Raw genomic sequence first — 14,885 nt, forward strand, 5'->3', positions numbered from 1 at the left:
GAGTCTACTAAAGATAGGTTATAATGCAACCTGAGGACCTTTCTCCAATTGCATTATAGAAATATTTTCAGCCAAAAGTCTTGTTCTTTTTGGAGGCTCTCACAAGAAAGAACAACAGAAGCTTTGGAAATATCTTTTTTTTTGGATGGAGAATTGAACCAAGGCCATGCATAATGGAAATGCTTGCTTTCTCTCTTGCTTTTCCTTATTTCTTTCGATGTTTCCCATCTCCTTTACTATTGGTACACCAATGACAAGCATGTAAAAATGATAATTTAGTTAACTTGTGTCCCAAAGACCATTTTATTAGGCAACTGATGTTAAAAAAGACATCACATGAATATATGAAGGTACTGCCCTCCACAATAGCCCTTGACATTAGCTATGATCACTTTTTTTTTAACAAGAGAAAAACAACCTAATTTAATTATACACATATGTATAGGAACCTCACATACATGAGTGTCAGAGACTCCACATACATGAATTATTCAGAGGCAGACAGGCAAAATGAGGTATATATAACATCCTGAGCTAAGGAATGAAGTTAGACACAGGCTGCTATGATCACTTCTAGTGGTAGAGATGACCTATGACTTTGAAAAATGCAGTATAACGCAGTCACATGAACAGATGTTGACATTCTTTAAAACAAGTCTCAATCTCAATTTAATTTTCAAATATCAAAGACACTTATATCTACTAATACATACAATATCTCCAGGTGGTCCTCTGGGTCCCATAGAGCCTGCAGGTCCTTGCTGACCCTAAAGTAGAAGGTGACATGTACTTTTAACTTGGCTAAAAAATGTACCTGAATATATATAAAACATGGTGTGACTTAAATCTGTAGAAATGTGGACCTTCCACCCTCCTACCTTCTCTGTATAAAACTGAAATGTGTTATGGGCTTCCAAGAGAGCTTTAATATATTCTCATTTTAATGGATCTCATCAGCAGGAGAGGCCTGGATAACTTGCTTTACCTGTTGGTGGGAGCATCTCACGTGAATCTCTCCCCTACCTCCCAACAGGGGTCTTTCTTGGGAGACTCCCCCAGATCCCAGATGGGGAACTCAAGCATCTCAGGGATACACAATTTTGGCTTAGAAATTGAACGCTGAATCCTACTTACTTTAAGAAAATAGTTCAGGGTCATAGATTTAGCTCACATTGTTTACTCTTGACACTTTTAGGGATGCTATTGTGAATATGTTCTGAAAAAGAATTTAAACCCTATTGTGAATCAAAAGGCACAGCTACTGTGTGTGTAATAAATGCAGCCTATGAGGGGAAATCACCATGGAAACATGTTAAGCCTCTGAGAACATTTGTGAAGAAAATGAGCGGCCCTAGATCACCTTGTTTCACATAGAAATGGTGATAACTCCAAAATTATTTCCTCCTTTATTTCAGTTATTTCTTATATACCTTTAGTCCTGGGCTTCCTATTAAACCGGGGGGACCAGGATCTCCAGGTTCACCCTAAGAATAGGAGTGGAAAGGAAAGTAAACCAGTTACTTTGATCTTCCTGTTATCATTAGGTTGGAGATGCAGTTGAAGAATGTCAGGAGATTACCTTTATTCCTTGTGATCCTATTATCCCCGGTTCTCCCTGTAAATAAAATAATCCTATATAATAAAAGCCTAATATGCTAAGTGTCCAACCATTCATTTGACCAGTCACTATGACATGCACTGACCACCAGGGGGCAGATGCTCCAACTGGTAGGTTAGCTTGCTGCTGGGGTCCAGCTGATCGGGACTGGGCGAGACAGGCTGGACACGCCCTGGAGCCCTCCCACGGTCCCTCCCCAGTCTCAATAGTGCATTGGTGTGAGGGACCCCACCAGTGCACGGATTCATGCACCGGGCCTCTAGTCTCAATCGTGCATCGGTGTGAGGGACCCCACCAGTGCATGGATTCATGCACCAGGCCTCTAGTCAGTATATATATAATGCTTAAATTCAGATGGAGATGAGCATCTCTAGTCATGAATTCATTTGCTCATTCCACTAATTAGCATACAATAAAGGGGGAATTATGGAAGACATGATGAAGTCAAGGTGGGTTCATTCTAAAACACCATTTAAAATACTTATTGCTAATAAATAAACAACATTTTTCTTTTCTTTTTTTCTTTGTAAATTTTTTTCTCAAGGTTGCTTTTGACACTGTAATCATCACATTCATCACATTCCATTAGCAATGACTGCCTTCTCCACTCAGCTGGCATTGTTACAATTTGCCACCAGCTAATCTTTTATCTCAGAGAATGAAAAATTCAGATGAGGAGGTAAAGAAAAATAGAATTGAAGTTGCTATGTCATGGTGATTCTACTATCAGGCATATGTACTTAATTAAAAAAAAACACACAGAAAAAATAAAGGTTATACACAAGGCAATGATATTGGCGATACTGAGTTTGCTTTTATATTTCTCATGACTTATTATTGACCATTTTGATAAAATTATCCTGATTGATAATAAATGCAATTTGTATCATTAAGAGAATTTTTGAAAAACTGTATTTTGCATTTTATATATCTTAAGTGGGTATATTTCAAAAGATTCATGTCCAATCACAAGTAGTAATGGGTTAAAAAAAATATACCATACCAGATGTTAAAGTGTCATCAGAGGATAAAATTTAACAAGGTTTAAAATTTCTCATTTATCAAAATAAAAGAGTCAAAATACACAGAGGAAAAAGTAAAATGCTCAGGGACCTTCTTTCATCAAATCTATTAGACTCCAAAGTAAACATACCAGGAATCAGAGAGAAAGAAATCAATGAAGTAGAAAACCCAAGATAGTGATAAAACATCCACTTACTTTATCTCCCTTTTCACCTTTTGTAAAAGGTTCCCCCTAGGAAAATGGGTAGAAAACAGAATCAATTACAAACACTTTTAGAAATAAACTCTCCAGAACTGAAATTGAATACCCTGCAGGCCAACCCAGACTCCATTCAAGCACTCCTCTGCAATGGTCCACAATGTCACACAGTACCCGGTACAGCTTAAAGGGAGCATATGAGAATTAGTTACAAAAACCTTCCATATTCCCAAATGAACAATAAGTTAATCATTTTAATACTATTTTGAGAATCCTGAGTGGATGACAAATTGAATTTGAAATGCTGCCCAAGGCCAAAGTTTCCTTTTGCACAGTTCACATAGAAGGTGAACACACACACACAAACACACACACTTTCTCTTATTAGCTTCTATTCCTGAAGTTCCATGTCCATAATCTCATTTACTCTTACATCGATGCTGTGGGGGAAGATATTGTCTCATTTCAAGCATGAGGAAAGAGATTCAGAAAGTTATTTCTCCTAAAACAGCATTCACTTACTTTATGTTTCCTTATTTATCATGCCTATAAACTCTGCAAATGTAGAGATGTAGTTAATCTTGACTAACATAGCATCTCTGGTGTACACTATTGGTACCCAATAAAAGTTTAGTAAATTAGAGAATTTAAAGTTATGCAGATATTACAATAATGGCTGACATTTGTTAAATTCTTATAGTGTATCAAACACTTCTAATCACATTATATGTATTAAAATATTAATCTTCATGTGTCAGTGGAGTAGATACTAGTAATATACTCATTTACAGATGAGGAAACTGAGGCACATAGAAGTTAACCAATTTACCCAATGTCACATAGCCATCAAGAGGTCGTTCAGGGTTTCAACCCAGGCAGCCTGACTTCAATCTTTGGTTTGAAGGCTTTGGTTGCTCAGTTTGTTTGATCTGATTTGTAATTTGATTTATTAATTATTTAAATTAGGTGAAGTGGTAATAAGGACAAATGAAAAGAAATTAAAAACATTTCATTTTCAAGAGTAGATGTGAGAACAATCATGGACTACTCTCAAAGGTCCTCTTAGGGTTTGTCATTCTCTTCAACAAATCACTAATGAGAAATAAATGGTTACTAAATGAACCTCTGTGATTTTTACCTCATGTCCTATGAGCTAGGGACTATGGGGCTCACCTTCTCTCCCATTATTGCTACCCCCCTTGCAGTTACATGGGCTTTACAGTTAGTTTTGGCAATGAAATGTGAGCAGAAGTGGTACTTGCAGGCTACTGCAGGGAATGTCCATTCATGATCCCCCAGTCCCACACTTCCGGCAGTAATGACTAAGAAGGTTGTGTATACCAGATGGCTTAGCGACATGGTGATAATCAGCCTGGAAACTGAGTGTGGCATGGAGTAGAACACCCATTCCTCCCAACAGAACCACACTGTGCGTGCAGCCCAAGCAAGAGATAACCTTTCTTGGGTGAAGCCACAGAAATTTCAGGGATAGTTTGTTGCTTAGCATAACCTCGCCTACCCTTACTACTATGCCCCAATATCTAGCCAACATGATTAAATCTATTAATATTGGTTAATTTCTCACATTAGAGCAGGGCTTTATTTACATTCTTACATTTCAGCTTTAATTCTTAAACATCTACTTGATTTTTAAGATAGGAGATATAAGCAATTAGATATAAGCAATGGGTAACCCTGCTTATATAACAGTTCATTTCTGCTTATATTACCCTGCTTATGTCATTGCTCATTTAGAGCCACTATCAGGCCACATTGACTAAAGTAACTGGTTTTAAAAAACACACAAAAACAGTAAACTGCTTGTCTAGAGACTTGGTGCTTAGTTCTAGCTCCCATGGCTACTGTCTGGGTCAAGTCACTTACCTTTTAGAACTTCTCTTTCATTATCTACAAAATCATGGGATTCAACTAGATGATCTCTTATGCTTAGTTTTAGCTCCCATGTCTACTGTCTGGGTCAAGTCACTTATCTTTTATCTACAAAATCATGGGATTCAACTAGATGATCTCTTACATATATTTTAGCTCTGATATGTTTCAGTGGACATTTAGTCAAATTCTCAATGTCCAGTAGTGGGGGACAAACTGCCATTTGAGATAGGTAGTTTGGAATTTAATTTGCCTGAATGTTTTGGATGAGTTGTTTGAACCTTCTGGTTACCATGCAAAGTCAAGTCCAGATCCTGTTCTAAAATAGACAGGTTGAGGCTATAGAAAGCTAAACTTCTCTGCATAATCATGTAAAAACGTGCTTTTTTATGTTGGGGGGGCGGGGAGGTCAAGCAAAGTTGTATAAGGAGGTGGGATAATGAAGGGAGTCATAGGGAACTTGCAAGAAGACAAGTTAAAAGAAAAGAAGGTTGTTCACCTGGGTAAGCCAGATAGGTGGACTGCCCCCACATGTTGGTGGTAGGAGGGAAAGCCAGAGGGAATCTCTGAGGAGCTGCGAAACCCTCCAGGAGCCCCACCAGGGCGCTTGTGAGAAATGCAACTTCTCAGACCCCACCCAAGACCTATCGAATTAGAACCAGCATTTCAAAAGGATCCCCAGGTGATCCAAGTGCACCTTTGAGAAGCAGGAAGTATCTCCTCTCTGCTATACACGTCCCTGATTTTCCAGTAGAATTTTAGTAAATCTTACTGCCAGGCCTGCCATCTGTCACGTGGAAATTAAGGGTCAGTGTTCAAGCTTGGAGGGGAGTCAGTGGAGACCTGGAGAAGCAGTTAGGAGTTGGTAAGAGATGCCCAGTGTGGAGCACCAGGAGTGAGTTGGCAGATGGAAGGGGCAGTGACCACTAGACTAGATTTGTGGAACATGTGAATTTCCTACACATTCATGGAAACACCCAGTTGGGGAACCCTGTTAAAGACTGTTACTTCCTGCAGAGGGTGGGGTGGAGGTTTGGACTTGATACTAAGGGCAAGCATGACCCCTGAAGGTAGGAGAATATAGGGTACCTGGGTAAAAGCACTCATTCTAAAGCTGCCTGAAAGTTTACTGTCATTGCTAGAGATGCCTAATTTTCAAAGCTGAGGCACAGGGAACGTTTAGCTTTGTAATAGTGAATACTTTTATAATTGTTCCTGTTTGGCATGCAGACATTTTAGTGCCTCTTCATTCATTATCCCAAGTGAACCAATATCATTTGTTCATCCTGGCAAGGAAAGGTAAAAATGATTTTTAACAAGTATGACCTTTTTGTTTATTTATTTATTTTTAATAAGAATGAAACATTTGTTAAGTCTGATTCTTGTTGATTCATATAAAGATAGCCATAGGACCTATGGCATAGGTTGTCTGTTTGTTTGTTTTAGCAGCATTTTAAAAAAGTTATTTTTGTAACTAGGATTCATGCAATCTCTATATGTGGTCCTATTTGAATACAAAGAATACTATAGGGTCCCCCCACCATCAACAAAATAACTAAGTTTTTAAAGAAACTGGCCTCAGTAATATTGAGAAGTGGCTTGAGAGGCCACTTCGATCTTAGAAGAACCAAGAAAGGAAAGTAACTTCAGGAAGTATACTGAGAGCAGTTGTTTGAGCAAATAGACACGTTTCTAATATTTTGGATAAATTAGCCCCAGTCTTTAGATATACTGATTTAATTATTATTTCAGCTATAATATTTAGTTATAGCAGGGCAGCTTAATAGTTTTTAAACCCTGGTTCTAGAGTCAGGCTACCGAAGTGGGAGTCATGGCTCCAAGACTTACTAGCTGTGTAACCTTAGGCAAGTTACTTACCCTCTCTGTGCCTCAGTTTCCTCATCTCGGGGTGATAGTAGCCTACCTCTAGTGGTTTTCTTTTGAAAGAATTAAATTCCTACAAGTAAAAGACTTAGTGCCTTGCATAGAGCACTTGCTCAAATATTGGAGCTATCATTCTTGGTCATGGCAAGGGCAACCAGGTATACAGAAGTGAGGCTAATTAGGAAAAACATTTTTAGTTTTACATTTTGGATATTCTTTCTTGTCCCTAAAAGCTAAAATACTTACAGATTCTCCTTTTTGACCTTTAGGGCCAATAGACCCTGGAAATCCTGGTTGTCCAGTTTCTCCCTTTCAAAAAAGAGCAGAAGAAATTTTGCATGAGGTCAGATGAGATGAGTACTGTTGTGACGATCAGAGTCAGACTAATTGCTGGAGCTGCTTCTAACCATGGAGTTTACCTATTATCCTCCAAGAGACAATGACAAGTTCTGAATGGAGTTAGGCTATTTGCATAGTAATGTGTTTGTCAGCACTTCACAATGCCTTTAGGTCTTGTAGACATCCATAATATTCACTATATTAATTTAAAATTAATCTGAAACAAAAATTATTTTTCAAGAAAAGAACATCTAGAGAAAAAATTATAATTTTGCTCTGCTGTACCAAATTTTTTTTGTGATCTTAAAGACATCAGATTGTTTAACTGACATAATAATCCAGACTCATTTTATTTCAGACACTTCTTTCTTTTTTTAGGAGCGGGGAGATGGAGGAGTGGAGAGACAGGAAGACAATGAGTCTCTCAGCTGTTTCCAGCATTTATGTTGCAACTTAAATGATTGGCTGTGGACAAAGAAGGCATTCTTGTCAATGTGGTGACAGCAACAGTTTAGAAATGTCTAAGGATGTCTTAGATCTTGAAGAGGGATTTGTATGCAATATAAAATTGAAAAAATACAATTTTAGAAATAATACTTGTGGAAAGGAAATATCTCACTAATCAGACTTCAGAGGAATCTTCAGCACTGTGCTAGTTTTTAGTGTTTACCAAAATCCTTGACTATGGCATACTTGTATATCACATAAACATAGCCACTAGAAGTTATATAATGTTGTGTGTTTTTTCCCTCCAACCTCAAGAGCATTTTTGCAAAATGATGTTTCTGGGCTTATACTTTTCTCACCTGTCTTGTCTATTTTTTATTAAAAAAAATAAATACAGAAAACATAAAGTTGAATTATGTCAAACCTCCATGTCCCAGGCCCTCAAGATTTAAAAAACTAATAAAAAATTTACAGTCAAAGAAGATATCTCCTATATTTCCCTCTCCATTCCTGTCCCAGGGAGAGACACACTCTTGAATTTAGCACTCATATTTTTAGCCCATATGTTTGTACTTTTACTACATATGTGAAATCATAAACAATATATTATTCTGAATATTTAAAACAAATTCCATAAATAGCTTTATCTTGTATATAACATCCTGTGACTTGTTTTTTTCACTGAACATTGTTTTTAATATCCATTTCTATTGATACATATAGAGCTAGTTCATTCAGTATAAGTGCTGAATTATATAATGTTATATAGTTATAGCATTATATAATGCTAATGCACCAGAGCTTAGCCATATCCCATTTATGGGCACCTGGGTTGTCCCTAGCTTTTCTCTGTTATAAACAAGGCTTCACTGAACATCTCTATATGTGTCCCCTTGTATGGACATGTTTATTTGTTTATTTCGAAGCCTCAAACAATAGTCTACTTGAAGTACTTCAAGTACAAACTGGTTATAGTCCTGTAATAGATGTTGGCTTATTTCTACATTTCTATCCAAATCAGTGTCTTGTGATATTAGATTAGAGGAAGAGGGAGCTTGCAATACGTAATCGATAAGACAGGATCATGTTTTATTAAGGAGATTCCTAGATTTGTGGAATATATTTCATAAATTTAATCTCGGTTTTATTAATATAATTATTTTTCCTTCTAGTATCCAAATATCTAATATGCCACCAATCTTATACTTAATACAGGTGAGGAGAAGGCATTTTCTCCTTAGAGAAAATACATTCTATCCAAAGTTAAAAGAGGGAGAAATTAGTGGATACATTTTAGGGACCAATTGGTGTTGGTTTAAAAGAGGAAATAAATAGTTGTCCTAGTATGAGCACTAGGGTGTACAGTGTGACCATCCTATTACCTATCTGGTAGGTGCTAAAATCCCCAGTGCACACGAGTGAAGAAAAATATGCCTAGTAGTTAGACTGATCTGCAAAAAATTAAAGTAGAATTCAGGGAAGGGGTCTAGAAATGACTATAAAAATCACATCTGCCCAATACCAAAAGGGAAGTGGGGGGATGAACATGGAGAAAGAGTAATTATATTCATAGCTCATATTCATTGAACTGATGTAAATAGGTCTCCATTGGAATGTAGATGAAGGACGCAACAGAGACTTTGATCCATCTCTCTGTGTGGTACATTGATGTGGTTGGGTTTAGAAAAAGGTGGCAGGAACCAATTCCCTCATATAAAATTCTGGAAACAAAAGCATTTCATACCTGAATCTTAGACACATGTGGAGTTGTTTTTCACATTTAAAATGGATGCTCAGTGATTTGTCACTGTGGATATGAGTTGAAAGGCAAGTGATGAATTTACTTAGCTTCAGAAAAGGCTGGCCCTGGACACTTTTGCTGCTATTTTTAAACTTGGTGCTTTTGTGGCTTTATCTTTTCTCTCTGACAGTGGGCCCCAAAAGACCCCTGCCAATTTCTCAGAAGTCCTTAAATATTCACCACCTTATTCCACTGTCTCTATAGAAAAAGCAGTTCTTCTTAACCACCTTACAAACACATTATTCCTTCACCACATTTAGTTAGTCACAGACAAGTTTCAGAGCAGAGATCATCATTTCAATACTGGCAGATATATAACATGAATGCCATTTGCCATTGATGGCTACTGGTATGATTTCGTGTTCCTTCCTGTCTCTTAGTGCTCTTGACACTTGGTACAGGATGTGCTGCTAAACCAGGAGTGACCCATGTGTAGATTCCACTGTTGCTGTGTCTGTTCTAGTGCATCTGGGGCAGTGTTTCAAATTTGGTTGGTTTTGTGATTCCGTTTTGCCCATCAGCATATTGAGAAGTGGTAAGTCATGTAGGTGCTGAAATTATACTTCTGGTTAAATCTTTTATTCTACAACATAAATTCTGTCCCTTCTCTGTCAAAATGATGGTGGAGGATGAAACGATGACCAAGACCATGTGTTAAGGATGGTAACGCCTAGTAACATCAAGAAGAAATATATGAGACCTCATGAGAAGAGAGAAAGTCTGGGGTGGATGAACAGAAAGGAACAAGTCTTTAGTGGGGGCTTAACATGGGTCAGGTGTTATGCTTTCAGGTAAGTTCATATCACCGCATTCATTTTTAATCTTGACATCAACTTTGTTTCGATACCATTATGCCCATTTTTCAAATGAGGAAACTGATACTTAGATAAATAAAGTGAATTTCCCAAGGAGACACAGCAGTTAATGGCACAATTAACTTTTGCCCCAAAGACGATGCTCTTTCCACCACTCACTGGTTTTCAACCCTGGTTGCCTGTTAGAATCATGTGCAGTATTTTTAAATGACAGCGATATGTACCCCACCCCCGATCAACCAGAGGTGTGCCCCAAATCAGAGTCTCTTGTGATGGGACCTGAACAATGGTATTTTCTAAAAACCCTCCAGGTGATTCCAGGGTGCAGCCAGGGTTTGGAACCACTGGGGTCCACCACAGGTGCAAGCAAATCTGTGCGAGCAGATTGCAGGAGCTTTAAATTCTCACTACAGTGACCCTTGAACAGAATTATAATTTTAAAAACCAATGTATTGATTCAGAACAGTGATGTGTATAAGGTAGAGGTGATTTCACTCCTCCAGCAAATGCTATGCTTAACATTTTTTAGTTTATTTTATGGATTATTTATTGGCAGTCTGTCTCCTGTTAATTAAAATTCTTACAAATCATTTTATATGCACATTTACATCAGGTTTTGCATCAGGTTCCCTGCAGACTCTTCGAGAGGTTATTTCTTTGAGTGGGAGGAGGGGACAGACATGCCACTGGCTTCTGTAATTCCATTGAAGACGCTGAAGCAATTAAAGACATTTGAGCAATAGAAAAGGTCCTTAGAGCTTGAAATACACCTGTTTCACAGAATCAAATTTCTCATCATTGAGGTCTTAAGAATTTCTAAGTAACATATGTTTCCTAATGAACATAGCAAAACAGAAGCCAGCTGTTTTGTTTCAAGAAATGAATCATCATTTAAATACTTTAAAAGTGCCACAACTCCCTTCTTTGCTCAGCTGTCCTATGTGACAAGCTCTGTGGCTTTATTTTGCTCCTCCCCACTCCCCCTTAGCTTGCAGGTGTCCAGTAGTAATTGCTTCGAATGTAATGTGTTCTTTACAGTGGTATAGGAATTCTGTAAGCTATTTGGTTACAGGAAATAGTGCTAATGTACTAGCAGTACAATCCAAGATGCACAAATGACTTGTTATTGCTGTATAATAAATATTTTGGCTGTCTTTTGAAGAATGTCAAGGTTTTATTATTTTTTTGCAGAAAATTTCATTTTCAATGGCCAGTCTCTAAGAAGCTCTGACTTTCTGTGGAAACTATCTTTTAGCAGTATTTTCTGGTGATGGATGTATGATCTTGTGAATAGATTGGCTGCACTGATTTATAAGGCACAGAAGTCATATTTCCTTGGATTCATGTCGAAATACCCTGCCCTCAATCAAGAGGATTTTTACTGGGTGAATGAATGAAGGTAGCACTCACAGGCCACATTTCCTCAGAGTATTTTTAAACCTACTCATCTCTGTCTATAGATTTAATGTGTATTGTGGGTTCCACTCCCCGCCCCCGACAATGGCACATTCACATGGAATCCAAGGTCATCACAATTTCTGAATCAAATCGGAGTGAAGCATCTTTCTGAGCGGGCAAGCGGATCTGTCATCTTCACAGCTAATATAATTAAACCTGTGAATGATGATGAGAATGCGTTGGACATTCATCAGCAGTTTAATTTTAAAACTGTTTTGAAAGAATTATTTGGTTAAACCATGACTGTACATTATAAAACCACCAAAAAGATGCTCCCACAACAGGCTATATTTGGATACTTAAGAAGACACAAAAAGAGTGGGCCTGAGCCTGAGGCATTTTGCTAAAGGGATCTACAGATTGGTTTTGTCACCTACATGGACACATGAAGCATCTAATTATAAACGGAGGCTTGTGCCCTAACTTCATTTACCTTGTTACAGGTATTTCCCCTTCATGTGTTCCCTTCCTTGTAGCAACTGCCACTCAGCCGTCTTCACCGAGGAGCTGATTTCAATCCTGCTTCCCTGGGCAGGAGGCGGGAGAGGCTGCGCCTGACAGACCTGACCGCCCCTAGACAGTACCCCTGTGGCAGCAGCACCTCCCCTGACATGTGAATGTGTGACTCTGTCTGAAACCCCAGGCGTTTTTATTCATTTTGAAAATCTGATTACCTTCTCCCCTTTTGGGCCACCAGCTCCATGTTCACCAAAGTTTCCCTAGGTAAACATAAAACAAAAAAAAAACACATAACATTTATCTTTCAATACATTCAATCTCTACTTTAAAAAATATAAATAGATAATAGTACTGTAACAGTTTCCGTGGGTACCATTTTAGTCACTTTTGCCTCTCTCACCTTCCATTAATTATTCCTGCAAAATTCCAACTTTGGGTACCCTATCTATCTTCTCTGTGATTCCCCCTTGGAGATGATTCTGGAGAAATGTCACACTCCCAGGGGAAAACTGTCCCTACTCCAAAGTAATGCCTGGAAACCTCACCATTCCATGGATATGACTCTCTAATGTTGTTGATATTTTTGTTGCTCAGTATAATGGACATTGTGTTAATTGATCTCTTGGCTGTACTTGCCAATCTCTTGACTTGTAGAATTCCTCACCTTCTTTTTCTTTCTATCTCTCTGATCCCCCCTCCTCTTTCCCCACTTAATTGGCAAAGGCTGAACCTCCTCAAGGCTCTGTGCAGACTTTCCCCTCCTGTAATACAACATTTTTCTCCCAGGCCTTCTTATCTACTCCCATGGCTTAGATGTCATCCATCATACAAACACAGAGAAAAGTATAAACACAGCAAACGTCTCCTTTCTGAGTTTTGACTCATCCTATATAATAAAAGGCTAATATGCAAATAGACCAAACGGCGGAACAACTGGTTGCTATGATGCGCACTGACCCCCGGGGGTAGATGCTCAATGCAGGAGCTGCTCCCTGGTGGTCAGTGTGCTCCCATAGGGGGAGCGCTGCTCAGCCAGAAGTCAGGCTCACGGCTGGCGAGTGCAGTGGTGGGGGCGGAGAGTGGGCCTAAGCCATTAGTTGGACATCCTCCGAGGGCTCCTGGACTGCAAGAGGGCACAGGCCAGGCTGAGGGATGACCCCCCACCAAGTGCATGAATTTCGTGCACCGGACCTCTAGTGTATATATATAATTTTCTATTTGATGTATTCACTTGCAAAATCTAGAAGAAATTCATACTCAGCAAGTTCAAAACTGAATTTAAAAATATAAGCCCTGGCTGGCATTGCTAAGTGGTTAGAGCATCGGCCCATGCACTGAAGGGTCACAGGTTCAATTCCTGGGCAAGGGCACGGACCTGGGTTGCCAGTTCGAACCCGAGCCCTGGTGCGGGAGGCAACTGATATATGTCTCTCTCACATCGATGTTTCTCCCCCTTCCTCTTCCCTTCCACTCTCCCTAAAAATCAATTGGAAAATTATCCTTGGGTGAGGATTAACAGCAACAACAATAACAACAAAAATACAACAAATGCACACATACATATATAAGAGAGAAAGATGTAAGAATTATATCATCCTGTTAACTTTCGTTAGTCCAGAAGTGTGAGAATGACTAACTTCTTCCTAGTGTAAGTCTTCAGTTTGACTTGTTAAAATGAGTGGTAATTTCGTTTTACAATTGAAAAAAAGCCAAGGAAAGAAAGAAAATCTGAATTCATCCTCTCCCTTCCATGGAGTGCTTCCTTCTTCAATCTGCATGTCCTTCTTAACACCATCCTACTTATTTCTCCAGGACAATCAGTCTGATGGCCTTTGTCTCCAAAACCTCTTCTCACGCTACCTGCCTTCACTCTGGGAAGGCCACCATCATGTCTTGCCAGATCACTGCAGTAGCTCTCTCGATGGTCCTCTATAATCACTCTTGCTCCACTGCCCACACACACATTCTCTAAATAAGGTCAGAGTGAGATCTTTAAAAGACATCCTAACTTCATTCCTTCTAAACTTTAACAAAGCCATCAAACCCTGGCATGACCTGAACTCATTTCCCTCTCCAGCATCATCTCGGCCACTCTTCTCCCTCAGAAATTCCAGCTGTAATGGCCTTCCCTCCACTTCTCAAATGGACCAAGATCCTTCCCATTCCACCCTCTAGATCTTCCTCTCCAACAACCTAGAGGTGTCAAAGATGCTGTGGTTGGAATGAAGAAATGCCCCTTTAGTACTAAGTCATATTACTTTATCCATATACTCCATTATTCTAAAATTTTGATTTTCCTGGTGGCTTTTCCACCCAGAAAAACAATAGGGTCATTTACTTCCTAGCAGAGCACCACATGCTTGCTTCACTCAATAGTTAAGCCAGGAAATCTATCTAATCAAGGATCCGCATGGCCTCTATAAGTGTTTTTGCATTCTTAGGCTAACAATACTCAATGCAGAATCAAACTTGAACTTCAGGAGCATTTATTCATTGACATTTAAGATTCTCTTCTCCACTCTCTCAAGATAACTGCACCAGACAATTACTTGGCTCTACAGAAATAATAAAACATATTATTATTATTGTGAAATAATAAGACATTATTACTGTGAAATAATAAGACATATTATTATTGTGTTTCTGGGAACCTGCAATTCTGCCTCAGATGCTATTCTAATTTTACTAGGTCATTTTTGTACCCTGGTGTCATGTTATTTGAATGCATTATTATACGCTTTTTGAATAACTATAATAGCTGTAGAATTTGAATGTTTTTATTTAAAAGTTCCTAGTGCAGTGGTGAGGCTTGTGGGGTGGAAAGTGCTAATTAGCCTGCCCATTTCAAGAATTCTGGGATGTCCTTTGTTCTCTTGTGGATTATGGTGAATAGAACTTTGAAATGTACACTCAGGCAAGTGGGAAGACTTTCAAGCTATTTCAATGGCCCTG

General features: G+C 38.7%; 1 protein-coding gene across 1 annotated transcript in view; it reads right to left on the minus strand.

Annotated features, from left to right (window-relative positions):
- COL19A1 (collagen, type XIX, alpha 1) overlaps positions 1–14,885 on the minus strand; it is a 312,484-nt gene that overhangs the window by 58,120 nt on the left and 239,479 nt on the right. Inside the window, exons 20-25 of the mRNA XM_014547409.1 lie at positions 12,149–12,193; positions 6,861–6,923; positions 2,838–2,873; positions 1,580–1,615; positions 1,431–1,484; positions 714–767 (exon numbers count right to left, since the gene is read on the minus strand). Coding sequence (XP_014402895.1) covers positions 714–767; positions 1,431–1,484; positions 1,580–1,615; positions 2,838–2,873; positions 6,861–6,923; positions 12,149–12,193 — 288 coding nt within the window. The remainder of the gene's footprint in view (positions 1–713; positions 768–1,430; positions 1,485–1,579; positions 1,616–2,837; positions 2,874–6,860; positions 6,924–12,148; positions 12,194–14,885) is intronic.

This window comes from Myotis brandtii, unplaced genomic scaffold (genome assembly GCF_000412655.1).
Source record: "Myotis brandtii unplaced genomic scaffold, ASM41265v1 scaffold471, whole genome shotgun sequence".
NCBI lineage: Eukaryota > Metazoa > Chordata > Mammalia > Chiroptera > Vespertilionidae > Myotis > Myotis brandtii.